The sequence below is a fragment of the Trachypithecus francoisi genome, unplaced genomic scaffold, assembly GCF_009764315.1.
Source record: "Trachypithecus francoisi isolate TF-2019V2 unplaced genomic scaffold, Tfra_2.0 Lachesis_group12, whole genome shotgun sequence".
NCBI lineage: Eukaryota > Metazoa > Chordata > Mammalia > Primates > Cercopithecidae > Trachypithecus > Trachypithecus francoisi.
The window spans coordinates 119,602,084-119,629,696 of NW_022681457.1; the positions used below are offsets into that span (position 1 = coordinate 119,602,084).

At 56.1% G+C, this 27,613-nt stretch overlaps 1 protein-coding gene across 1 annotated transcript in view; it reads right to left on the reverse strand.

Annotated features, from left to right (window-relative positions):
• Positions 1–1,179: 1,179 nt before the first annotated feature.
• LOC117093413 (histone-lysine N-methyltransferase PRDM16-like) overlaps positions 1,180–27,613 on the reverse strand; it is a 173,668-nt gene continuing 147,234 nt past the window's right edge. The window contains exon 3 of the mRNA XM_033228631.1: positions 1,180–1,434. Coding sequence (XP_033084522.1) covers positions 1,294–1,434 — 141 coding nt within the window. The 3' untranslated portion in view covers positions 1,180–1,293. The remainder of the gene's footprint in view (positions 1,435–27,613) is intronic.

Here is a 27,613-nt window from a genome sequence, read left to right on the forward strand (position 1 = left end):
TTTCCAGAGACCCCTCCGTGGGTCACTGCGGGCTCAGAAGAAGTCTCCATTGCCATGGTTTCTCTAAAATCAATGTCTCTGGGGTTGAACCTGGAAAGAAGGGTCAGGTTCCCCTGTGCTTTGCGGATAGCTCTGCCCAGATGGTGGGTCCCTGTCCCTCATAGGCAGCTCCGCCCAAATGCCTCAGCTCAGAGACTGGGAGTTTGGTGGAACTAGCACAGGGCTTTCCTTTGACTTTGGGAGAAAAATGGCATATCAATGACTTAAATACTCAGCTCAGGTCGTGGGGTCAGGCCTTCCTAACCACAAGGCGCCAGTACCCCTCAAGCCCATATTCTGCGTCACGGAAACCAGTTGTAATTCTGACAGAATTGTAACAGCACTCGGTAGGCACTGACTCAGCGCTGGCTCCTCTGTGCCAGCAGCCCCCACGGTGCCCCCCGTCCCCCGTGATGCTGTCTGGGTGGAGATATGTCAATGTGACTCTCTAAATTTTATCTTGCTTTAAAGCAAAGATGCCAAGTGAGGGACTGTTACTTTAATTTTACTAGAAAACCCAAGAAAGTAGGAGATCAGCCACCACGTGGGAGCGTGCCTGTGTCTGTGGACGTCTGTGCGTGCGTGCAGACAATGCATAGCCCCTGGAAGCCGAGTTCTGGCTGCTGAATGGGTTCTAGGTTTTGGAGCTGCTTTCCAGGCCGTTCCTCCTCCTGGCCGTCTAGACTGCAGTGTGCACACCCAGCGACACGTGTGACTGTGTGTGTCTCCCCAGGGCCGGTGTGTTTCTCTGCATATCATTCTCCCTCTGAATCTGTTAGAGCTAATGTTTGTCCACCAGCCGTTACCCACCACCAGTCAGCAAAGCTGTGGATAATGCCACGTGGACACTTTTTCTTTCGCCTCGTGGTTTGCTTATTTAAAGCGATGCTTCTTTGGAAGCTACGAGTGCAGCAAAAGGCTTTGTTGAATCTGCAGCCAATTTTTCCCCGTATTCTTTTCATGAGAGTATCCAGCGAAGACAGTTAAATAAACACAACCTGCGTTTATTTAATTTTCCTGTCTGCGTGGCCTGAAGCTTTCCCACAGGTACAGGGCTCTCCTCCGCTCTTGGGAGTTAGGAGAGTGGCGGCTGGCCCTGTACCTGTGACCCTACAGCGACATTATCCCCACCTCCCCACACAATAAAAAGAAGCATCCCTGCTAATGCCAGCAAAGCCACCGTCCTGTGCACACGTCAGTCCACGGATAACACATTGCTCAGGGCCCGCCAGCAACATTCCGACTGCACGCTTGTTAACTCAGGGACAGCTGGGATGGCGGTTGCCCCGCCAGGAGCTCCAGGAACTCTGGGGAGCCGAGACGGCGCGGGGCGAGCTCTCCTACCTTTTTGATGCAGCCTTCCTGGGGCGACACTTCCGCATCCGTCAGTATTTGCTGCAAAACAATTTTGAGAGGGGTTGTTAGTTTCTGATAAAACGTCGTTCTCAAGCTACACTGGGTTCTAAACGGTGGGGGCAGATCCACTGTCCCCAAAAGTCACAGGGTGGGACCTAGCGGCTTCTCCACAGCAGGAAATGAAGGCTCCATTGATCGCAGGTACCCCTTCTTCCAGCAGAGGCTCCCCAATCACCGAGGACCCCAAGCACCCCCCCTCCAGGGACTTCACCTCCCTGGAAACACCACACTCCGGGGATGGGGACACAGTGTGTCACTCACTCTGGTCCTTTAGTGGTTGGGTGGGGACCCAGGTCAAGGCATCTTAAGGTGAGCCATTCGTATTATTTATGAGAAGCATCTGGGCAGAGCGCACGGACACCCCGGATGCTGAACAGACTCTATTTGTATTTCCTCCGAGTTCCATGGACAAATCACACCGTGTGTATTTAGACATAACTTGGCCTGTGTTGTGCCTGGCCCTGGACGGGTGAGGGACAGCAAGATGCGGTCCCTGCCCTCTGGGGGCTTACAGTCCAGCTCGGGAGGTGGAGGTTGGGGGGAGCTGAACTCTGCCCAGCGGTACTAGGAGACAGAGGTGGGTGGCCAGAGCGAGGGGCAGAGGTTGGCCAGCGCCCTGCAGTAGGACGGCTTGGTGGGTGCTGGAGAGAGAGGGAGTTCGTGCCATGTCTCTGCTTCCTCTTTTTTGGCAAATCAGAGGTGTGAGCGTTTTAACTGGCTCTTCACTCCCATCCATGTCCCTGGGAGGGGGATGCCTCCCACGGCTTTTGGAGGAAACTTCTCATAGGAAATCAAGCTAAGGCAGAAAAGCCGCTGTGCCTAGTGTCATGCAGGGGCCTGGGATGGCCACTGAGGACCCTCCAGCAGTTCGCTGTGGGCCTCATAGGAGCTCCCGCCCCCTCACCCACGTGTGACAGAGGCCGAGACAGGGAGGCTGGAGTGGGCCAGCAGTCAGCTTGTTCTTCCTCCCAGGTTGCTCCGGCTGGAGCGTTCTTTGGCTCTGGAGAGCATTTTGCCGGGTGTCTCCTCTTAAAAGCCACCAGGCTGCACTCCAGAGGGGCGGCGTCTCAGTGACCCATCCCAGAGTGCTGTCTGTGCTAAGCAAACTGACAAACGAACTCTAGAAATTGGATTTTTCCCTTCTGGACCCAAAGTGGCCGCGCACGGATGAGTATACGGAAACCGCAACGTTGTTTCCATAAGAATAGAACCAAGATTGAAACTGATACTTGAAAAATAAAAGGAGAAATGATGCTCAAGCCAAAGGTTTTCCTTCCCCTCCCCTCAATATTACATGATGACTTTACACATCATAAGGACGGAGCACAGCGTGCCTGCCAAGGCGCAATTGACAAGCTGGCGTTCCCAGCCACAGCGGGGCCCAGCCTGATCGCCTTCTGGGTCACCCCGCGCTAATGTGAATGGCAGTGATGGCTGCTAGATTCAGGTACCTAGATGGGCTGCGTTTGGAAGAGGAGAAAGCCTTAGGAGGGGTGTGACCTGCCCGTGGGGCCGAGGCTGGAGGCAGAGCTTGGGGCGTATTGATGACTTGAATACTCAGCTCGGGTTGGGGGGTCAGGCCTTCCTAACCACAAGGCTGCCAGTACCCCTCAAGCCCATATTCTGCGTCACGGAATCCAGTTGTAATTCTGACAGAATTGTAACAGCACTCGGTAGGCACTGACTCAGTGCTGGCTCCTCTGTGCCAGCAGCCCCCACGGTGCCCCCCTGGAGGCAGAGCTCAAGGCAGTGCTCAGGTGGAATCTGCCCTCGCTCTGGATGCTGGAGGACCGTTCGGCCATCCCAGGTCTGGTGAAAGGGATGCCCATCCCACTGGTGGCCCTGGAGCTCTTGAGAGTAGAAGGACAGATCCCACCACAGTGAGCCGCCCCGAGCAGAGAAACTGTGGATCTCGTTGCCAGTTAAAGGCTGGGCTGAAACCAGAACCAGGGCCTCCCCAGTCCTGCCTGCTTCATGAGGCGCATCGAGGAGTGAGATGCTGGTTGCGTCTCTCTGGCATTCGCGGCCAAGTCACAGGCACCTGCGCAGACACCACCAGTGAGAGGGCCCTGTCCTCCTCACCCTGCCCTGCCAGTGCCTGCTCACAAACCCACACACCTGCCCAGAGCCCACAGAGGCCTGGCGCTGGTCTGGGAGCATTTGGTGGCCTCTGGTTGGGCACTTTCCTGGAGGCTCCCTCCTGTTCCCAGTGGGAAAGTGCGTGCCACAGCCCATTCAAGCCATTCCCAAAGCAAGTGACACCCCCACCATCACCCCCCAGCCAGGTCAGTCCAGGAGCCCCCGTTAACACCGCATCCTCACATTCAGAGAGGGCTAGTGTGAGAGCCCTCCAGCCACCCACCGATGCCACCCTGGGCCTGCTGTGGCCTCAGATGCAAAGCCTTTCAGGTGGGGGCCGCCCTCCCCCTCCCTCTGTCCACGCTGCTCTCTGCTGGGTGTGCTCCGTTCCTGCTGTGGCCAGCTGCATTTTCACTTGCACTTTTGGTGGCCTGATCTTCCTGTCTTCCTGCCCTCCGAGTGGCCGGGTGGGATGGAACACCCCCGTAAACCCATCTGTCAAGCCATGAGGAGGCGCTTTTTGCCTTTCTGGCAGAGTCTGACAGGATCTGTGCGTGGGCTTGGCCAGCACTCCTGCTCCCTGGAGCTTGTCATCAGGTGGGTACGCAGGGATGGACCTCCAACACTGGCCCCAATAGTTGAAGGCGTTACATGCGACGCACTGACCAGGAGGGCCGGGTCATATGGTGTGGCATCAGGAGGTGGGACATGGCCAGCCCCGGGGTGGTGGTGGGGGCAGGTGCTACAGCTGCTGGGCTCCCGGCTGTCTCTCTGGATCCTCTGAGCACGATGCCTGGGCCCCCTTCGGGCTGAGGGTGTGGGCTGCTGAGGACTGTGGTCACAACGGAGCCCAGTGTGGAACCACGGAAGAGCTGCACAGATATAGAGCCCTCCCCAGCTGCCCTGCACCCCCTGAAGAGGAAGCCAGCGCCCGATGGCAACAGAGAGAGAAGCGGCCTCCTACAGGAGGGGCACTGGGTCCTGAGCCGCGTTCCGGAACTGCCTGCCCCATCTCACAGCCCACCTTGGCAGGTATGAAGACCATTAATTCTGCCCCTTCACTCGCTGCTGAGCTCAGGTGGAAAAATGGCCGGACGCGCTCCCCGGCTTCCCCAGCCCCGGCCCCCTCCCTTGCCTGAGCCGCTGTTCTGCTGAAAACCCTCTTTATTTTGCTAGCTGAGCCCTCAGCACACGCACCGCTGGCCCCTGGATTGCTGGCAATGGCCACCGCGCTCTCCACCTCTCCGCACCCCGCAGAAGTGTTAGGTGTGTTTGATTAAGCGTTTTAGCCAAAAAAGCGAGGTCTGACCTCTGGCATTTAGCTTCTCTCGCGGGTACTAGTGCCAGGATTTAGCTAAGTGGGGTTGGTCAGAACCTCTTTTTTGACTCTTAAAATAAATACCCTCTGTTCTCCAAAAAGTCAGCAAAGAGGCCACGTACGCAGAGGCGCTTACGGCTCTGGAGTTCTGGCGCGGCCCCAGGGGGGCTCAGCTTGCTGTTTGGTGTCACAAATGGATCCCAGAAGGTTTCCCTCCTGTCAAAAGTATCTGTTATTAAAGTATCCAAGAACCTAACAAAGGAGGAAGCCCAGAGTGAGCCCCGGCCACGGAGCTGCTTCCAAACTGGCGGGAGGTGAACGGAGCCTGGCGCATTGGAGGCTGAGGCCCATGAGGGCCCCCAACACTCCAGTTTATGCACCCCTTGCTCTTGGCATTGAGAGCAAACCTCCTCTCTCTAACTGACTTCTCTTTTCTTTCTTCTTCTTCTTCTTTTCTTTTTTTTGAAACAGGGTGTCTCGCCCAGGCTGGAGTGCAGTGGTACAATCATGGCTCACTGCAGCCTCAGCCTCCTGAGCTCAAGCAATCCTCTCAACTCAGCCTCCTGAGTAGCTGGGACAACAGGCACATCACCACCCTGGCTAACTTGTTTTATTTTTTGTAGAGATGGGGTCTCACTCTGTTGCCCAGGCTGGGACTCCTGGACTCCAGCAATCCTCCCAAAGTTCTGGGATTATAGGTGTGAGCCACCATGCCCAGCTCGGCTCTAAACCAACCTTCCTTCCTTCCTTCCTACCTTCCTCCTTCCTTCCTTCCTTTTCTTTCTTAATTCTTTCCTTTCTTCTCTCTCTCTCTCCCCACCCCACACCTGCAGGCTAGAGTGCAGTGGCTCGATCAGCTCACTGCAACCTTGACCTCCTGGGCTCAGGTGATCTTCCTACCTCTGCCTCCCAAGTAGCTGGGATTAGAGGCATGCTCCACCATGTCTGGCTACCTTTTTGTACTTTTTGTAGAGACAGGGTCTCACTGTGTTGCCCAGGCTGATTTCTGACTCCTGGACTCAAGCAATTCTCCTGCCTCGGCCTCCCAAAGTGCTGGGACAACAGGTGTGAGCCACGGTGCCTGGTTCTAACCTACTTTTCTTTCTTGCCCATTTCTGAAGTAGCTTCATTGGACCCAAAGATGTGGGTCTGAGTCTAGAACCTACTAAAAGCTGATTCCAAGGCCTCCTCTCCTTGAAGAAGCCCCTATGGGTGGAGTCGGGGGGTCAGGGTTGTCTGTGCAGGGCACCCAAGGGTGTCTAAATGGCAGAGCTGATGGAGCTCTCCACAACCCCCACATCCCATCTAGGCTCCAAACCTCGCTCTGCTCACTGCTGGGAGGTTGTGGGGTCGAGGGGCTCAGGGTTCTGCTGGAGACACAGCCTGAGCAGAGGTCTTGGTGGTCAGCAGCTTCAGCTTCCCTGCAGCCTACACGTTCAGCAGGGTTTTACACTCAACTAAACAGTGCCCCCGGCAGGGCTGGAAGCTGATGACCAGGCCACACTGAGCCTCCACATCTCAGGATCATTTAACTCTTGGAGAGCCACCCACACATCCTCCTTTTCTGAGAGATGGAGTTTTTAAAGAACAAATCTTATTCTTCATTTCTTTTCCAAATGGAAGCCCTGAGTACTGCCAATTTCCCTGGTGTAAATGTTGCCTCAAGGTGATGGCAATGGTGAGGTCAATCATAACAGCAGCAGGTCATCTTCTGGGGCCCTGCTGCATGTGGGGGGCCTGTCTCAGGCACTGCGGATGCAGACCTCCTCCTCACAACCACATGTGGGAAGCAGGAACCAGCAATGCCCCTGCTGTGTAGACGGGAAACAGGGGCTGCAGAGTTGAAGTGACTGGGCAGTTGATGAGGAGCTGCTCAGGTGGCGCCCGCACTCGAATGCGGGCCTCCTGACTCCCGGAGCGTGCGCCGGCGGGACAGAGGCCTCCGGGTGGATGCCTCAGCAGGAAGAAGCCACATGCCAGGCCCTTCCACCCGGGACTTGCACCTGAACCCCGGCCAGGCCTCTCTCCGTGGCCAAGCTCCCTCTGGCCGTGTGGGCTCCAGCCGAGCTGGGTGGCTTCCCGTTGGCAGCTCCCGCAAGAACCGTGAAAGGCGGTTAGTCACCAGCCGCCCCGGCTCTGGCTCCCAGAGCAAAGACTGCACTGGTGTTGACACAAACCCTTGAGCTCTCAACCGGGAGTCGGGTAATATTTATTTATTTTTTGCATTAAAAAAAATCAGCTTGGCCGTGTTTGAGCTACAGAAATGATTTTTTTAAAGCTCCTTGGACACTGTTTTTAGCTTTTATGCCTAAACAGATACTTCTCAGTTCCTTCAAGTGAGATCTATCCAATGAATGGAGGCTCTCTCTTTACTCCTAAGAAAAATATTTACATAGTCAAGTACGGTGCAGAAAAGGACCCTGAGCTCTGGAGAGCCCGTCCCGAAACGCACAGAGGTTTCTACGCCGCTGTTTACACTCCCAGCTGCCACCTCCCTCACTCCTGCCCTCTACATCCCCCGACCCCAACCACCAACGCCTTCCCAAGCCTCCCGCGTTGGGCCCTGTCATCAGCGGTGGCCTGGGTTCCTCATGAGAACCCCACGGGGCTGTGCGACACACAGGGACGGCCCCTAAGCCCTACTTTCCAAACCCTCTTTGTTTTGGCCAACGAGAGAAGCCAGGCTGCTCTGCTTCCAGGGCCCCCAGCAGGAACAGCACTAGGATGCAGCATCTTCGCCCCCAACCCCATGGGACCCGAGCTCCAGGCAGGCAGCGTCTCCGCCGATGGTGGGATGGGCCTTCTGCTTTGCTCTGGCCACGAGAACGACTGTGGGGGCCAGCAGACTTCAATGCACGCCCAGTGATTTTCTCTCAACCTGCAGGGCTGCCGCTGCCTGGCCCTGCCCCGCCTGGCCAGCAAGGCCTCGAAGGTTTGAAATCTGGGCATGGCCTGCTCTGTTTCTGATGTTCCAAGAACACTCTGTTCGCTGGCAGCCCGGCCTGTGAGCGCTGCCCCTTGGCCTGGACACGCCGCCCGGGTGAGGCTGGCCCCGCGTGCATCTCCCTTCCTGTGGGGTGAAGATTGAACGAGCACTGCTCCTCCTCTCCCTGGCCCCCAAGAGCAGGTTCCACACCCCTTCATGTCCTCGTTTCATAAGCGGTATTGAGCACCTTTGGTCTATACTGCCCCATGGAGGGTGCCTTGGACATATTTAAAAAATACGGAAACAGTGTTTAGTCCAGAATTTGCTACTCTGGGGCGGAGATAATGGATAGGACCCACCCTGCCTTCCACGGCAACATCAACACGAGCAAGAGGAAAGACCTCCAAGTCTGGGAGCTGAGGTCCTCTTGCGGGTGGGGTCCTGAAGTGCGGGTGGGGTCCCGAAGTGTGGGTGGGGGGCCCAGGAGGTGATGGGGGCTGGGAGTGAGGCAGCACGCACAAAGGTGTTAGCAGGGGGCAAATAAGCGCCCCAGAGATGGAGGAGCGCCGGGTTTGGGAGGGCCTGGGGTGGCGCTGCTGTGGCCCTTTGAGGACCAGGCTGAGGGATTTCACTTGGGCAGGGGCTCTTGGATGGAGGCAAGAAACGGACGATGGGGGCGTGGGGCGTGGAGGAGGGACAGTTTGCAGGGAGGATGGCTTCCTGTGTGCACGGGTCCCCAAAGGGTCTCCCTCTTCGTGTCTGCTCGGAGGAGTATGTGGGGGTCTTCCCTGCTGACCCAAGTGTGGGACCCCGCAGTGGGCTCCATCTGGCCTGTTGCCCCCAGCTTCCCCCATCTGCTAGGACCTGTCTAGCTCTCCTCACACAGAGAAGGAGGCTGTCCAGGACAAGAGGCCTCCATAGTGAGGTGGAGGGCCAAGGGCTAGACAGGCCGGGCTCCGCAGTAGGTACTTGGCCCATATTAATGCATCTAAATCCCAGAACACTCCCATGAGGAAGGCTATGGCTTCCTGATCTTTGTAGAAGAGGAAGGGGCTCAGAGAGGTAAAGCAGCCTTCCGAATTTGCACAGCAGGGGAGTGTTAACCCAGGCTCAGCCTGGATTCACATGAGCCCTGCCAAGATCGAGGTAAGTGGGCCCCGAGGAGGTAGTGCATACCGAGGGCAAGCCTGGACAGCCCCTTTTCCCAGGGAAGCCTAAAGGCACGCAGGTGTTGACCAGCCCTGGCCCCCAGCCCAGGTCACGGAGGCACCCATCAGCGTGGGACCCATGGCCACCACACAGTTTGCTGCTGAAGCACCTAGGAGGCCCCCGCTCCCTTCCAGCCTGCAAGCTGCCCTGTCAGGCCTCATCACCAATGCAGTGGTCAGACAAGTGCCCCCCAGGCCATTAGCAAGTTTGTGGTCCTTGATCTGGAAGTCATGGGAGCCTCTCAGAGGCCGAGGCTGCTGGGAGCCCTAGGGTGGGGGGCCTGTCTCTCACTCCAACCGCTCCTGGCCTGGGAAGCCGCCCCCCGCCAGGCCTTTCCAGGCCTCCTTCCCAGCCTCTGGGGCTGCGGGAGACAAGGAGTCACTGTGGGGTCCCCCTGGCCTGCCCTGGCTGTGACCTTGCTCTGCCCTCTGCCTCTAGCACCTCGGGGCACAAGGTAGAGTTTGGGGTAGGGATATAACTGACCACCTGCACTGGGGCTGCAGCTGTCTGAGGGGGGAGTGGTGCCTGCAGGGACGCCTGCTCTCTGGATACTGCCCCCGCCATGCCATCCCTTTCCAGAGAGCAGAGAGTGCAGGTTACGGCACTCAGAGCTTCCCAAGCTTCTGGAATGCTTGGGCCATTCCAGCCACAGCTTTGAATTCTCCACCAAGCCAAAGACACAGCTCCTCCACCACACATCACCCCTCCCTGTGCTCCATGGGCTGCTCCAGATCTCAGAGCCCCGCCCCACACATGCAGGTCAGCCCTTTCCAAAGGAGGGGCCTTGGGGAGATCGGGCCCAGCCTGGAGATGCCCTGCAGCATGGCAGCCTTCCGGGGGTCTACGTGGCTGAGACCCACCCCCATCCTGGACTCAGGGGTGCTCTTTCCCCCATGTCAGGCTGAGTTGGGGAAGGCCTATTGTTCCTGGGCTCCACCTGGGAGCACCTGCTGTTGGAGCAAGGTGAGAGCGGGTGAGGGTCAGCTGGTGCGGGGACTGGCAGGAGGCTATCAGCCCCTGGGGTGCAGGCTCCAGAGCCCTTTCTCTGCTGGGCAGCAGGGCGAGCAGGAAGGATCTCTGCAGGCCCCTGTCCCCAAGCACAGGGGTGTCCAGCCTTGCTTCTGGCCCTCTGTGGATGCCTTCCTCCTTCTGCTTCCCGAAGATTGATGTCCCCGGGGGAAGGGAATGTAAATCATCAAAGCAGGTGACGTGTGGCCCTTGCGATCAATGGCTCATGACGAGTCATGACTTCCAGCATGAGAAAGGGAAGCAGTGGCCGGTCCAAGAGCCTCCTGTAGCCAGCTCAGGAACGGGACATGCATGCCCTGGAAATGAGGAGAAAGTTCTGCGAGGCTGTTTGTTCCTGGAGCTGGTCTCAGAGCTTCCTTCTGAGGGCCTGGGTTCTAGAACAGGAACGCCAAGACTTGGAGCAGCTGGGTGGCCTCGAGGGGCCCAAGGCCCTGTAGACAGGGCTCGGTAGGGGGCTCTGGCTCGGACGCCGGGGGGCCGATCCCAGGGATGCCCTCCACATTCTGTAGCTGCTGTGCTAGGAAGGTGGTGTTGAGGCTGATGGTTCTAGGTGGACGGCAGGTGACCTTGACCCAACCCACTCACACTGCATTTCTCCACCAACTTTCATTAGAGCCCTGCAGCCTAGAAAAGGATGGCCGGCACTCACTTCAAAGCTGCCCAGTTGTTACAGGCAGGCTCGTCCTCCCTCCTGGATTAGACACCCCTTTAGGCCAAAGGCAGGGTGTCAGGCACCATCACGGCCCCTCCGAGCAGGAACACAGCAGAGACCCCACGTGGCATTTACCGAATGATAAATCGTGAGCTACTGAATGGAAAATGGGAGCTCTCCTTGCAGGATGTACAGAGCTGCTACATGATCATGTTCACCTGGGCCGGGCTCCTGGGAACCAGGCTCTGGCCTGTGGGTAGGGGGTGGGGACTGGCACAGTCACTGTGGGGTCCGGCCATCCAGCCTGCAGGAGCTCTGTGCTTGGGGTGCCTCTCTGACTATGGGGCTTAGGGAAGCTGCCCTGGCCACCCTGACAGGCTCAGGGCCTCTTGCTGGACCAGGCGTCTTGGGCAGGCGTCTGGAAATCAGATACCCGGGCCTCAATGCACAGGGTCTGGCTCCCGCCTATCTTGCTGCTGCTTGGCCTGGAAGTGGCCTGGTGGGGGCAGCCTGGGGAGCTGAGGATGGACCTGAACTGCTGGAGCGGGGACTGCAGGCTCCATGTCAGTGCCCTAGGGACAAAGGGAGCAACCTGTGGCCAGGACTGTCTGGATTTGAGCACTGAAAGCCCCTGTCCCGGGAAGCCCCTCCATTGGTGACCCTACTGGAAGCATCAAAGCTACCCCAGAGGAAGGCACCTCCAGAAGAGGCGATGAGCCAGGGGTGACAGCCCTGAAGACAAAATCAACACAGCTGTCCTATGCCCGGGTGCCAAGTGCCCAAACCCTGAGCACACCCCCAGGACACCAGGACCAACCCAATCGCAAACCTGAAAGTCACATCCCACCTGGTGGGAGTGTCAAGGAGCCAAGGTCTGCAGGCTCAGCCAGGACAAACGAAAGGAGATCTGTGGGCCCTGTGCCCATCCTTCAGCAGCCACTCCCACCTGCGAGAGGCCATCTCAACAGTCTCCCAGAGTTTATAGAATTTCCCCCCACTTAAAAAAAAAAACCCCAACACTTTATTGCAGTATGATTGGCATATAAAAAGCTATTGATATTTAATGTAGACAACTTTATGAGCCTGGAGACGTAAGAATGCACCGAGAAACCATCGCCACAATCCATGCAATAAACCCATCCATCACCTCCAAAAGCTTGCCCTGCCCTCCTCATTCATCATTAGTTTATTTTGTGAGGGGACAATCTAGCGTCGGCTCTCCTGTCTTAGTAAAGTTACGGAGGCCACACGGAGGCTGCTGAAGGAGACTACTCCAGGCCCACTGGGCAGACAGGACCAGACCAGGCCGGCCGCACCCACAGGTGCAGGGAGAAGGATGCTGGCGGAATGTTTTTCCATCTCCCAAAGGCCAGTGTCTGTGAGCAGGGGATGATCCATGCTCAGCCTGAGCCCTTTGCGCCCCAGGATAGATTCTGCTCACCACGAGTGGCAGCAGCAGGAAGGGACCTTAGCTCTGGCAGGTGCTCTGTACCTTCCCCCATTCACTTAAACCAACACCAAGCTCTGGCATTGCAAACCCCGAAGTGGCTGTCCCGACTCATATCTGAAAGGTGTGCCTTCCCAGGTCCACCGCTGGCCATTTTCCACCCTGCTTCTGAAAATGCTGATGGTCCCTTCCCCACACCAACGATGCAGGAGGTGCTAGGCGCTGCACGGCCACCGGCCACCCCCATCCTGGGGAGGGGGCAGTTGCTGGAGGTTCCCCCACTGGCTGTCCTCCAAGGCAGCCCGGTGGGTTCTGTGCCAGCATCTCCCCAGGGAGCTTCTCTTTCCACGGGGAAAATAAATCACAGGATCAATGATTGGTTCTATACAAACATTTATCTTTTATCTCAACCCTTTTTAGCTATAGAAATGACCTGGAAATTGACAGAATCATATTAATGCACTTCCACTTGACTCTGCTGATTGATCCCTCGTTTATTAAGGTGATTCTTAATAATCATAAGTGAATAAGAAGGGTCGTAGATCTCCTGGTCATGGCACCTGGGTCACACACATGTTTGAAAACCCCAAGACCCAGGACTGGGCGGAGGAATCTGACCTCCCCAAATCTGGGCTCTTCTCTGGCTATGACTTATGACACCACTAACTGAGGTTTGGGAAACCCTTCAGGATCTGGAAGTGGATCCATATCAGAGCAGAACATGGAATTTTAATTCCCTTAAAAATGGTAGGCGGCACTTTCTGGGGATGGAGGAAGCAGAAGCAGCCAGCAGTGTCCTACCCCCCTTCGCCCTTCCCCGATCAAATTCAGTCTTTCTCTCATTCTCACTTGTCATGCATGCCACTTACTCATGAAGCAAGCATTTGTGGACTCGCATTTCTGGGTTCCACAAACTTGCAAGCCAAGGAGGCCAGAAGAACAAGTGTTTCCAGTTGTATTTTATTCTTGACTGAAATAAGATAACAGTGATAATCATAACAGCGAATATGCTAGCTCTGCGACAGGTGTCATTGCCTTATCCTGTTTAATGCTTGAAATAATCCTACGAGAATCCCCATTTACACCTGAAAATGCTGAGGCTCAGAGAGGGTGGGTGAAGTTGGCCAGTGTCACAGGGCCAGGAAGTGGCAGAACTGGGATTCGAACTCGGGCCGTGCAGTTCCCCAGGGCGTTATCCCAGCCTTTCACTTATCTGGCCTCCCTTGAACAGGTTCCATTTGAAGAAGTGGGGGAGGTGGATCGGCGGGAAGGGAGGGGGAGATGAGGAGCTCTGCTTTCTCTCACATGAGGAATGTTTCGAATCTGTTGTAGGGACAACACGCAGAGGCCTGAGTGCCTGGGTTTCGGTCACAGCTGCCTGCGAACTCAAGACCACCGTGCGTGAGGGCAGCAGGAGGCAGAGCGCCACCAAACAAGACTGCACACTTCCCTAATGGGACACAGTGACAGGAACGGCTGCAGCGAGGAATTCCGGGCTGATCTGCCGTGAAAAACTGGCCGCCTCTGGAGTCTTGCAGCGTCCATACAACCGTGGCTGCAGCTGGGACCCCTCAGGGCCAGCTTTACTCTCTTGGGGTGGGGATAGTGGAGAAGCTGAACCAGGAAGGCTTGGCAGGTGAAAGGCTGCCCACTCTGCCCCGGATTTCCACGTAACCTCCCGGGGTCCCACGTCTGCATTTCCAGGCCATCCTGAGTCCAGGGCCAAGCACACTGAAGGTGAGGGGCAGAGAATTCACAGGACTGCCCAGCCTTGCTGAGACGCGGGCAGACATACGGCCAAGGCTGCCTGCCCTGGAGGACGCCTTCAGGGGCCTCCTGACCAACACAGAATGTTCCTCCGACCTTCCTTCCTTCTGGTGCCTTTCACAGAGCTGGGAGGGGCTGCAGAAACCAGGCAAAGAATCCTGGGCTCCAAGCCAGCGCTTCCCATTCTGAGTCCTAGAAACACTTCTCGGCCCCCACATCCCCTGAGTTGAGCAGTCTTGATGCCCTCATCTGTGAAGCGGGAGGCAGACGCCCCAGGGAGACGGCCTTGACCGCTGTCCGTGACAACAGAGAAGATGCAAACAGCAACCCTGCCTGGCCAATCCCTTATTTTGCAGCATGAGCACACAAATAATGATGGCACTCAAGACATAACCACCCGTTTTCAAGACTGCCACGACTCGGGAACCAAAAGCCTCTTGTGGCGATTAACCTAGTAAGGGTGATGGAAGGATGGGCAGCTTTTACATGTATGAAGGGTTGTAAAAGTAAACAAAAACATGTATGGGAGGGAGATCACACGGGACACAGAGAGCCAAAATTATACATGATCTGGCCTTTTACATTGGAGGCACATTGACCCTGGCCCATGGCAGAGACATTGCAGCTCCAAGGAGGATGGAGATAAGAGGGCACTCATGTCCTTGAGTAGCCAGTCCAGCTGCCAGCAGAAAGGTGAGGTCCCCTGCCTCTCTCCAGGACTGAGTGGCTTCCATGAGCAGAGGCGGCTCATCTGTCCCTGCCTCCCTTTGCTCACACCTGCTCCCAACACCAAAAGGCCAAGGCAAAACCCCAAGCAGAGGAAATACAATAGGTCGTCACTTCCAATGCCTCACGGTGCCCGAGGCTGCAGTGCGGTCCCACCGGGCAGGTGTGGGGAAGGAATGTGCACAGGTACCACATAGCCAGCAAGACAGGCAGGCAGGGCTGCTGGGAACACCCAATCCTGGGGACAGCTGTCCCACCTCACCCCAACCGGGGCTCACTGGAGCTGCCTTCTCAGCGGGAGCCTCCCATGGGGAAAGGTGGTGTGAGATTGGAAGCAGCCCGAAACGGCTCTGTTCATTTACGTTTTTCTTATTTTCCTCCTGTTTGTTTTCCAACAAAGAGAAGCACACGAAGCACACGAACTTGCCACAAGGGAGATCCCCAAACCCTCAGAATGTCAATTTCCATCTGCACAACTTCCCTGGAAATTCGACCTCCTCTGGGATGGTGAAGGGTCTCTTCCCTGGGGCAGGTCTTGTGGCCATGAGTCCAGTGCTAACTGAGCTCGCCTGGATGACTGTGGAGGGCAGTGGAGATTCACTCCATGCCCACACCAAGGGCTCATCCCAGGAGGCTGGGAGTGGAGTCCTAGTGTGGAAAGGCATCCATGAGGCCTGGCAACATCCAGGAATCCAGAATGGCTATCTAGTTGGCACCCTTGCCTGGCCTTGTGGAGAGACGTGGGGCAGGTCAGGGTTGCCAGTGGAGGCCAGTCTGTCTCCCTTGAGGTCCTTGGCTAGACAGCACGCTGGGTGCCCGAAAGCATCCTCTAGTGATTTCATCCCACAGTGACCCTGTGGGGGTCCAGGGACCCCAGATAGCTGCAGGTGGATGCGCGTTCCTCCTTGGGCCACAGCAACGCATCGGAAGCACACGGAGTGTTCGTGCAAACAAAACATGGGCGCCAGGGCAGCTGCTTTTGGTCCTGACATCTGCATGGAGCTGCAGTTTTATTTTGCACCATCTTTCCTTGCTTTCTAACAAGTCACTGAAACGAGAGCAGAGACCTTGCTCTAAGGAGGAAAGCAAACCACTCTCCCTCCTGCCGGTGTCTGAGAACGGAGCCTGGGCCAGGGGCTCCTCTGGGGACTGCTCCTGCCCGCTGCCCATGAGCCTCAGAAAAATACACACACTTGCTGGCCTCCTTTCTCTTTTTAGCCCCAAGAGAAGAAGAAAGACACCCTTAAGGCCTCCCTGGTTTGTCTGCAGCTGCAGGAGGTCAGCATGGACAGCAGGTTCAGTGACCAGGCTCATGGGCTGCGAGTGGCTGGTCTGGGACTGGGTTCCGATCCGACTCTGCCATCCTGCCTGTGAGGCTTGGAATGCCCATCCCATGGCTTGGAAGCCCTGACGGGGAAGGTGGGAGGTGGCGCTTTGATGCCTAGCTATGCTGTCAACAAACATGACAAGGTCACCATCCGTCTGCAGGATGGACTGAGAAAAATGTTCCTTATTAGAGCAGGAGAAAGACAGGAGCACGGGGTGAACGTGCTTCCCAGGCCATCTGGGGAGGCCAGGGAGGGCCCACGGGGCACCTGCAGGTGTGGGCACCTCTTGCCCGATCTCACAGTCCTCCCTGACTGCTTCTCTGCTGGACTGTGAGTGATCAGTGCTCCCAGGGACACCTGTCCACCCAGCCCGTGTGTGGGTAACAATGGCCCTGGGGGAATATCCACCAGTCAGTGGTGGAAGAGGTGCCTTCCTCTCGCCATGACCCTGGGCTCCTCACTGGCCGGCTTGCTGCGTGGTTGCAGAATGCAGAACGCAGAAGGGTTGCGTTTACGGTGCCTGGGGAGGCACTCTGCCCAAGGGGCTTTAGAAACGGGCACCTCCCCGCCTGCAAAGGCATTGGCCCAGGAAGGCTCATCTTGAAGAGCTACAGAAATAGTCTCAGACACAGTTACTGAAACTGTATTCTTAGGGCTGAGAGAGCTGTTCCAAAGTGTGATTTATTTGCCCTTCCCAAGGACTGAAAAGAAGGGTGAGGTTGTGCAGCTGTGAACCTGGCAGGCCTGTGGGAAAGCACTGCCTGTGGGGGTGATGGCCCAGGGCATCCTGTTCAGAGAGAGATGGAGGGAGAGAAAGGAGAACCCCATGGCAGGAGGCCTGGGGAGCTGGGTGGACAGCGCAGGTGGATAGGCAGAGGGTCTCACATGCAGAACTAGGTGGTACTACTTCTGGAGGGACAGGTCATGGTGAGGAGCCCCCAGCTCATAAGGGACGATACGCACAGGCCGAAGCCCTGCGTTCCACAGCTGGGGCAGCTGCAACATTGTCGAGGCAGTGGGGACAGGGCAGGGAGACGACACAGCCTTCATTCAACTTTATGCCCATCTTGGAGTCCTCTGAGCCTGGCACAGGCCTTCCTTCCCGGGGCTGGTCCAGAGCTCCCTTTGGGCCACAGGAGAGCAACAGCGCTACTCTGAGAGGCACACAAAAACCGCTTTCTCTTGACCTCCATTCCTGTTAGCTTTGTATGGCCTCAAGTAATTAATTCGGGTGCATTCCTACCCTTAACAAACAGAATTTTCTCGGGGTGTGCAGATTGCCTGCGCAATCTCGGGGTGTGCAGATTCGCCTGCGCACGTTCAGGCAGAAAACGGTGGGATCCTCTTCCTCTCTCAGCCCACTTTTAAGGCGTCTTGTTTATTGCGAGTGAACGCAGGCGCGTCCCATCCTCGGTTTGCGTCTCTTTTCTGGAAAACGCTTTGTGCTTTTCCAGGCTTCAATCCCGGGAAGGACACACACTGGACACATCCCCCCGGGGACTCTCTTCAGAAGAGGGAGACCTCCGCACATTCAATCCGTGTTGCCAACTGGCAGGGACAGCCGCGCCACCGGCACTTCCGTTTTGTCTTCAAGATCTCGCTTTCCCCGAGCGGAACAACGTTTACTTGGATGTGACCGTGAAGCCTGGGATACTGCAAAGAACCCATGGTTCGAAACAGAGATTTGGAGAAAGAGCGAACTCGACCCACTCAGGTGCGGGTCACAGTATTGGCGCTTGTCGTGATGGAGAAAGAGAGAGAGAGAGAGAACGCCAGCTCCAAACCCCCTGCTTCCCAGCACCTGTCCCCACAGGAACTCTTGCCCAGGAACAGGTCCTGCTCAGGAGATCCAGCCACCCCCTGCAAGAAACTCTTCACAGCCATCTCTTTCTTCCAGTATCTTAAGAGGAACTAAAGGGTTAGCGCCGGCAGAGACGGGCAGCCTGGACAGCCAGCTGGGGATTTGGGTCTTTGCATTTTACCAAACCAGGTCCCGGAGCTAAGCCCTACATCTCAGGTCCTGGGGGCTAATTTGGGCCCACAGGTTCTGATTTCCTTTTAGCACTGGCTGTTAAGAGTGTGTCGCAGAGCCCAGCCACAGCTGCGGCCCCATGCTGGACTGTCACGGTCCCGCCGGCTTTACGCACCTCCACTCCGCAGCTCCATGCCTGAGAGACACCACAATCTTTTTACCCAATTTTCCAGCTGAGTTGACGGAGGCCCGTGGAGGTCAAGGAGCTTGCCCGGGGTCACTGAGTAAAACAGCGAAGCCTCTGGCCTCGGGACAAGGATGCAGGACTCTGGTTCCTGTCCCTAATCGCTTGGCCAAAGGCTCTTTCATAAATAATAGAAATAACAGGGCTTCATTTTTCTTTAGAGGATAAACTCCCCAAACGGCCACCGGGGCTGTGGTCCGCGAGCTGCAGGTCCTCGCCGGGCGAGAAGGCAAGGTCGGAGCTCCAGCAGCCCGGGGATAAGGGGCCTGGAGCACAGGCTGCCTCCCGCGAAGGCATTCATTTGTAACAGACGCCCAAAGAGCTGGAAAGAGCGTGGATGTTCGTTGCACGTGACAACGGCTGATTATTCATTGCTGACAGTTATTAGCCTATTATTAAACGTATGAATTGCCTCTTTCATACCACATTGCCTATCCTTAAAGTGCTTTATTAACTGACATTAACCAATCCAATTAGCAAAAGACACTGTATTTGTGTAATTAGTAATTTGAGGCTTTGTTCTGTCTTGGTCTTAAAGAGAACAGGCATTGGATGTTGATTAGCGCGGCGCACTGTACAATTAGGAGAAGTGGTCGGAGATTAACCGACAACGTTCTCATTTCCCGGAGTCCCCGTGCGGGGACTCAGTCCCGTGAAGACGTGCAGGGGTTTATGTCTGCGGCATTTAAGTGAATCCAATTGCTTCCTCTTGTATCCAAGCTCCTCTCTGCAGTTGGCATGGCCTCCAATGTCAGGAAGGGGAAATATTTATTTTTATGATAAATGTAGAGGCTGAGCAATAAGGAACCTTGTTGTTTAATGCTCCAAGGCTAATTCTGCAGAAAATCTCACAATCCAACTCTGAGTATTAATTGCAAGGTTTTTTTTTCCTAATCAGATGCCAAAAGGAACATTTCAGGGAAAGATGTTTCAGGGCCGCCTTTGCCAAACAGCATTTCTGTTTATGTCTCTGAGCGAGCAGAGACGGCCAAGATGGGGCCAGATGCTCTAGATAAGGGGGAAGCTGCGGAGGGATCCGGGGTGCCAGGCGCAGACTCACCGCACATCTGAAATACGGGACCGAATGAAGAGCGGCGCTCAGGCCCGGTCGGAATGACCCAGCCACAACATGTCAACGTCCCCATGTGCCCCTCGGTGTTCCTCTCAGATGCCCCCAAATTTTGTTAGATTGTAAAAGTGCAGAGAAGACCTCATGAATTTCAGCAACCAGCCCCGTGCTTCTTGGCGGCTTTTGGCTCTGAACGGGAAGGAAGTGGGTTGGCTTCAGGGGTAGCTGGGTAGCCGCCCCCAGCCTTACCTGCTGGCACCTGAGCTACCTGGAGGAGGAAGCTGGCATTCCACCCAAGGGTCCTGGGAGGGCTGCCTGCCTGCCGGACGAGGTGAGGCCAAGGCTCTGGCCCTGTCCTAAAAGTGGCTGCCACAATAATCTGGGTCCACTAAGGGCTGAGGCACGGATGCAGGAGAATCAGCCTCACCTGATCCGATTTGTTCCTGCAGAGGTAAAGAAGATGGCCCTGCGTTGGAGCATGCCACTGGCCTTTCCTATGAGTTGCCCACACATGTGGCTGCCCCGGCGGCTCCGTCCCCAGGAGCTGTGTCCTGTGATCTGACACTTCTGGGGGGGGGGCCGATTGCCCACTTGGAGCCCAGATGTTTGGGCTGGGAGCAGACACTGCTGACTTCATTCCAGTGCCGGTTTCAGAGCCTTATTTCAACTCCTTCAAGCAGGATTCTCATGTGTTTTTTTTCCCATTCCACGCCAAAATAAAGTTAGAATTCTTGAAGTCCCAAAGCCTCATCCCTTAACTGATCTTCTTTGCCTTTCTTTCCCTCTGCACGCGCGCGCACACACACACACGCCCCCACACACGTACACACACACACATACACAAACACCCCCCCACGCGCACACACATACACACACGCACACACAATACACACATCCACGCACACACACATACACATGCGCGCACACACACACACACGTGTGCACACATGCGCACGCACACACGCACACGCACGCACACACACATACACACATGCACACACACATACACACACATACACACATGCACACACACATACACACACACACACAGGCAAGCTGCACGTCATCAGGTCAGGCTGTGGAAATCCTGCACCCAGGACGAAAAGAGCAGTGTCCACGCGCCACGCAGGCTGGACCTGCCCTTCAGAGGCAGACAGGGACCAGCACACACAGGCACTCACTAAAGGTAAGGCAGAGAGGAGACCTGGGTGCAAACATTTCAGAAACCTCTTCAAAATATTTGGGTTTGTCAAAATCCCAAACCGCCGTTTGCCAGGCACTTTTCCCGCTAGTGTTTGAGCCCGCGGGTATTTTAAAGGAAATGAGATCCGTGTGTTTCTGATTTATTTATACTTAACTCATCAAAATGCTGTTTTAAAGAGCTATTTTGTGTCCAAAATGCCCTCTATCCTTTTTTTTCCTTCCAAGCTAAAAGTCATATTTTGCCAAGCATATATGACCTTCAACTCTAACATTTTCAAGGTTCTTTTGATAGTCAAGTTCATGAAGTCCAAGCAGACCTGAACCGTAACCAAAGGCGCCCCTCACCCCCACCCCAGGAGGAGCGCACTGAATGGGAAGGTGATGCCCTTGGCCTTTTCTTGCTCTTTGTCTCTGACCCAAGCACCGTATCTGTCCCTGTGGCCCCACCAGAGTCCCTGAGACGCTGCGTCCAACAGGAAGGAGCAACTTCTCTGGAAACGAAAATCCTCAGAGATGAGATTGCATAGTCCTTCCCAGAGCTCTTGCCTGGAGCAGCTCAGGGTCACCTCAGGACCAGGGCGGCACCGGAGCAGGCATCCTCCCGCCTGGCTTCACAGTAGGGGTTCCCCTTCTCATCCTGTGGAGCCCACAGTATCTTTTATCCAGGCCATGGCCCTCATTTCTCCACTTCATTGTTCCCCTTGGGGCCACCTAATGCAGGTGGCCAGAGGGGAACACAGTTCTCCTGCAGGTTTAAGCCAAGTCAGACCGGAGCACATTTTCTCTTCTCTAAGGAAAGAAAAAGGGAAGCACTGGCCAAAGCCCGGGGTGAGTGGGGAAGGGGAGAGGGAGAGAGTGGCCCTGGGCACGTGCAGAAGGGGAGAGGAGGAGAGAGTGGCACTTGGAAGCTGGTACCCCAGCGAGAGGGGCACACCGGGGCCTCCAGAGGGAGACACAACTGGGTATTGGCAACACTGTCGCCTGACCCATAACACCAGATGAACTCGGGTTATATGCTTTTGGGTGTGATATTTATCTCTGGCCGATTTCATGCAATGACGTTCAATTATGAATTTGATTGCTTTTTTGTGCACAATATAAAATCCTTTATCTTCGCAGCATTTAATTGTGTTCCCTGGCAGATTTGGTATTCATCACGGCCCTGCTGTCCCCAGCCCCAAAGATAAACCATCCGCGGGGCAATAAATGTCCACTCCGGTTATTGATGCTTTCAGGGAAATTGATTATCTATTTGAGGGGCAGAGCCGGCTGATGTATGGCGGCCTCTTTACCTGACACAATAGCTTCCCTGGAAGAGAAATCCCTGATCAGTGCCATAGATTTTCTATTATATGTAAAATTTCCAAAAGTGATACCCGTTTATCTTAATATTTGTAAAAGGAGGAGATGCCTCGGATGGGGTTGGAAAACTGGCTTCCTTGTTCATCTGCTCAAGGCATTTAAAGTTGGAAAAGGCGGTGGACAAGGTGGGTGATGAGACAGGAGGCTGTGCCCCTGTGCTGGTCCCGCTCTGGTTATCCCCGATTCTCGCTGCCCATTCCGCCGACCCCCTCCATTCCGGGGACTGCTCACCAGCCCTGGTACCACATGACCTCTCGCACCTGGTCTGTGATTTACTGAGAAGTTTATTCCTACGGTTGACATCAGTATGCAGACCCAATACTCAAACTGATGGTGCATTCCCTGGCAGCCCTGAGAGGTAAAGCAGGCTTTGGATGAGTTTAGTTTGAGCTCAAGAAAAAGAAAATCCAAGCAATGTTATTGTAGATTGACCATCACATACTTGGATGGCCAGTCTTTCTCCCTCTTGTCACAATTAAGAGAAAAGTGCCTGCATGCCAGGGGTGAGTGTGAGGTCAGCACCTGTGTGAGTCGTGACACTCCTGAGCTGGGGAAGACGCCTGAACCCAGGAACATTCCAGACAAAAGATGAACTTCGGCTCATCAGCAGCGCTTCTATCAGCCAAACGATAACAGGCATCGTAAACTCCAGAAACGTTTGCTCCATATGAAAATCGATAGCAACCCCGCAATCAACACTGGGAGGAGCCGCGCCCTGGTGAAGACCGGCCCAGGCTGTGTTGATTTGCTCATTCCCAAACTCCAGAAGGAAGCCTTGATTTTCGGAGGTTGCAGTGAGCCGAGATCGCGTCCCTGCACTCCAGCCTGGCAACGGAGCAAGACTCTGTCTCAATCAATCAATCAATCAATCAATCGAAGCCTTAATTTTGGCCGTGGTGGAGGCAGGGCCACCTTGGCTGCCCCAAGGGTGCGTCTATGAACTGGAGCGTCCATCAGCAAACGCTGCCCCACGCACACTCATGTCTGGGAGTCTCTGGAGCTGGGGATGCCTTGACTGATCCAAATGCCCCTCAAGCTGGTCTTGCTCCCCGCCCCCCACCCACCAGGGCTCTACCCCGGCCTCGAGGGCAAACCGCACACTTTCTCCAGGCCCCTTTGGATGCAAAGTGCCCTCACATCAGGCTTCAGTTTTGGAAACCACAACCCTGGGAATCACAGATGGATGTGCGGAAAGACCCAGAACTGAGCCTGCATCTGCTGCAGCACTAGGAATGGGGGCGCTGCTCCTTGACCCACCGCACGCTGGAGACAGGGGCCCTGCAGAGCACCCATGCCCAGTCCGCCCCAGAGTCTCATGTTGCGGTGTGGGCCGGGCCTACGTGCCCTGGGGTGGGGAGCAGGCCGTCGCCTGCATGGTGGCTCGTGCGTGAGGCCTGCTGAGCAGGGCCATGAAGCACACCCAGCACCAGCACCATTGGGTGGCAGGGGCCCTGCGGGTTCCACCTCCTGAAGCCAACCACAGGCTGAAGGAAAGGCTTCCTGGAGGGAAAAAAGGCGGGGTAGCTGGCAACAGGCTGCGAGCCCCCATCCCTCATCGTGGAGGGCAGGAGAGAGACCTTTCCCGGCGAAGAAGAGGAAGCCCCAGCACCCAGGCCTGCTGGAGTCTCAGCTTGTTCTTCCAGCTCAGAATGCTGGAAAATGCATCTCAGGGCCAGCAGCTGGGGGACCGCTCCCTCCCGGGGGAATTACATCTGTCGTCACCAGCTCTTCACCGGGGGAGGCTGGGCTGGGTGGGTGAAAGGGAACCCACGTGGCAGCCCTCTGGCTGGTTATTTGCTTTGTCAGGGGGTGGGACCTGAGCTCAAGGTCACGGCACCTGCAGCGGAGGCTGGCCCTGCAAACGCACCTGTAACAGTCCCTCCTTCCCCTTGGGCCTCCCTCATCTCATTTCCTGCCAGCACGGGGCCTGCAGACCTCTGCTGAGGAGCAGTGGACGCCCTCCAGGGACTAGGGAGCAGATAAGACATGAGACAACTTCATGAAGTTGACTGTATCCCCATCTACATTTGTGGCTTTTCTTGCCCAGATTTCTCCACACCCTGCAAACCCTGAGGGTGGCTCCAAGATTCTGGGCCTCAGGATGGGAATGAATTCTCCATGAGGAAATTGTGTATGTGTGTGCACATCTGTGTGCACATGTGTTTTGCATGCATGACCTGTGTTTGTGTGTACGTGTGCATAGACACACATGCACATCCCTGTTTGCACACATGTGCATCTGTGCATGTATATGTGTGTGCATGCGTGTACATGGGGGCATCCATGTGTGTCCTACATGCCCAGGTTCTGGACACTTCAGGGCCAGGCAGGCACGAGGGGGAGAAGGGGGAAATGCAAGAGGCCGCCGCTGCCTCTACTCTCCGGGCAAGAGCAGTGCACAGCGCTCATCTGGAGCCAGACTTCTCTATGATCGATGGCCTGACCAGCAACGCTTTATTTTGACTAAAGAACACACAGTGCTTATAGAGTGGGTGCAGGCCGGACAAAGGGTCTCCCCATTGAGGCCAGCTGCAAGAGCCTGACATTTGTGCAGACACAGCACATCCAAGCAGCTCTTGCATCTTCTGGAGAAAAGTCCCATGGACGTGATCCGGTTTGATTTTCTCTGTTACACTGCACTGGAGGCCCAGAGAGGCTCACGACTCTAAGGACACACAGCAGGCAACTGTGCACTGGAACCGGGAGGCCCAGAGTCCAGTCTTCTGCTCTCTTAGTCTGGAGACTGTTTCCCTGCAGAGCAGAGCAAGGCAGAGGCTGGGGGGCACTGCCCGTCTTTGCCAGAGACCGAACGCTGAGGCTGAGTTGCACACGGTGAGGCTGCACACGTCCCAAGGCCCTAAGCCAGTGTCATCATGGCCAGTTGGAATTCCAGGGCCCAGCCACTGGCAACCTGTCCCCTCTTCTCCACCTCACTGACCATCCTTGGTTGTAAACATGACTCCTGCTCCCAGACAGTGTCTCCCTGTCTTGAGTCTGAGCATCAAGTGGCCTGATGGGATGGATTCTGAAATCACCCTGTGACAAAGGGCTGGAAGAGGCTGGCTCTGCCACTGTGGTGCGCTTTCTTCCAAGGCTGGGCTAGGCTGGCCCTTTCCTCCCTGGGTAGCTTATCTCAAAAAGACCAAGGCAAGGAGCTTCCCCGTGCAGACTGTAGCCGCACCCTTCGAGGAGGTGAGCAGCCGCACGAGCCCTGCACCCCAGTCTGCCTCCCTCTTTGGGTTCCTGTTTGCCAGGCCCTTGCACACCTATCATGGGTACCAGGAAGCTTCTTCCAGTGACACCCAGGAACTGCCAGAGAATTGGGGGAGGGAGCAAGTGGTGTCCTTTCAAGGAAGGGCTCCTCTAGACCATCCCCAAAGTCAGCCTTCCCTTGCCTTTCAGGGCAAGGAGAACCACAGCAGCCTGGGGGCAGGGCGGGACTCTAGGCCAGGTGGGCCGGCTGCTCCTGGGGCCTGGGGCCCCTGCACCTGCGAGCAGGTCTTGGCTTTCTCAGCCCTGCCGACCCAGTGTTGCCCCCACCTGTGCTGGTCCTGTGTGACCAGGTCCCAGGCCCACAGAGCTGTGGGAGGTGGCAGACACAGGGAGGCTGCAGGTAGCTCCTGGATTGGCCCTGGGCATGAGTCTGAGCCGGGACAGACCACAGGTCCTCGGGCTGCCCTGGCCGGCTGCTATGATGCCCGTGACGTGGCTCCACAGTGCTGGGGACAGGTTTTGTGTACATCGGTCAGGAGATTGGGCGGGCTGCGGGGCTGTAGAGACGCATGGAGGAAGGTGTTGCAGACGGAGCGACGGCGTGGGCACGGCGAGGACAAGATGCTTTCCTCCCAGCGCGTGTGGGCACGGAATGAACGCCTCTTCAAAATGAGGGCTGTGTCTGGAGCTGCAGGCAAACCTGTTTAGATCTTCTGAGAGTCCACCCGGGGGCTTTTACTGTCTGAGGTTACGTGGTCAATGGTTTTCAGGAGAGGCTCATTATTACTTCAGCGCCAAACATCTGTGGCCAGCACCGCTGCCTCGCCATTTCCCCAGGGAGACTCCACCGGTCTGGGCGTAGTCTGTGCTAGCTCCGTGGATCCGGGGGACCTCATGCCTGCGGGGGAGCTGGCTTTGCTGAGATACCCTCCTCTGGCTTGCCAGAGGTGGGGAGACCGCGCCCGGGAGGTATGGGGGTTCCTCCCGAAGTCGGTGAGGCAGGGCAGGCGGACGGTTACACAGCCTGGAAATGCAGCGCGAGAGATGGCCGCTCCTGCCGTGTTCAGCCCTCACGCCTGCGGGACATTATCTGCACAGAATCTCCCGGGTGCAGAGCTGTGGCTGGGATCTGGGAGAATTTTATCGTCCTGTTCCCGAACACTGCAGACAGACCTGGGTAATTATTAACCCGGCTTCTGACTCCCTCAGTTCCCAAAGATGATACTGCCCTACCGAGGGCCTGCCAGCCCCCTGCGCTCTCCTCCCACGCTGGACTCCTTCCCCCGCCCCAGCTCCGAGGGGAAAGAATGGGAAGGCAGGTCCTCCGGGAGCTGGCACGGCAGACAATGTGTGTCTTGTGTGAGTAATTTAGCGCTGTGGCCAGTCAATCTGGTTTCTGGGCCCGCTGCCCTGACCCTCTTTAGAGCTGCTTGCTCTCGCCGACACAGTGTGAAACATTTTCTTTCACTGCGCTGACACTCCGCAGATTGAGACGTCAGCCTGGTCCAACTGCAGCAAATTAGCAATTTTTCTTTTGCTAATTGGAAATAAAAATGTTTGCCGAGGGAGCCGTTTGTCGGCATGCGGTTTTTGGTTTCTGTGCACGGTGAGGCTGTGTTGAAAATGCATCCCGAGGTACTGCCCACCCTGGGGTGCCCCTCACCACAAATCCTAAAGGCCTTCCTCGCGGCAGTGTGCAGACACGCCTCTCCCCTGCAGCTCTCTGCTCAGCTCGGCACTGGACACGAGGACGCCTCCTCTGGGAGAGCTGGGCCCCAGGCTACGCACTTTCGGAAAGCCGTTGGGATTGGCAGGTGGCAAAACTGTCTAGGGTGAGCTGTGAGAAAGCTCTTTGCAGGGAAGGGGGAGAACATGTCTCCAAAAATGCCAGCTGCGTTAGGGGATTTCTGAGCGAGCATGTTTGGGGTTGTCCACTTCGTCCCCTGAGCATGCACCTGGGGGGGGAGTGTCCCAAGGCCTGGCCTCCAGGGCACATCTGACTTCAGCCACCCCTCGCTGCCAAGAGTAGAAGAGACCCCAGCTTATGGGTAGAAGGTGGCAGAGGCACCTGCCAGCGTGGATAAGGGGAGGAAGCATCTTCTGCTAATTGGAACAAAGAAAGAAAAAGCCAGAAGGAAGGCAGAGAACATCCCTTTCTAAGGAAGGGCCTTGAGATCAGGTGTCACCATTCGAAACTTGGCGAAGAGACGGGCCCCATCTATACCCACCTGTGTGGGCACATCTGTGTGCATGTGTGCACACGTGTGCATTGGAGTGGGTGGGTGTGCCCAAGTGTGTCGTGGCCTGTTCCTGCACACCGAGGTGGCCCTGGCTGCCCCCTGGGGATAACTGGGGTCTCTGGGGAAGCTGGGGCTGCTGGCCAGCACCTAACGGGTTACTGTGCTCCCCCCTTCTCTGATAAAGCATTTGACAGCCATGCCTAATAATTCTTTCTGCTGAGTTTTTTTCTTGATGTCTTTATGTGAATATGAAGCCTGAATGAAAGGCTTTGGGAGACCCCCATGAGAGGGGAAAAGCATGAACCAGAGAGGAAGAAAGAGCGCTGTGCTCCCTACCGAGAGCCAGGCACCTCCCCTGGCCGTCACGCCAGGCT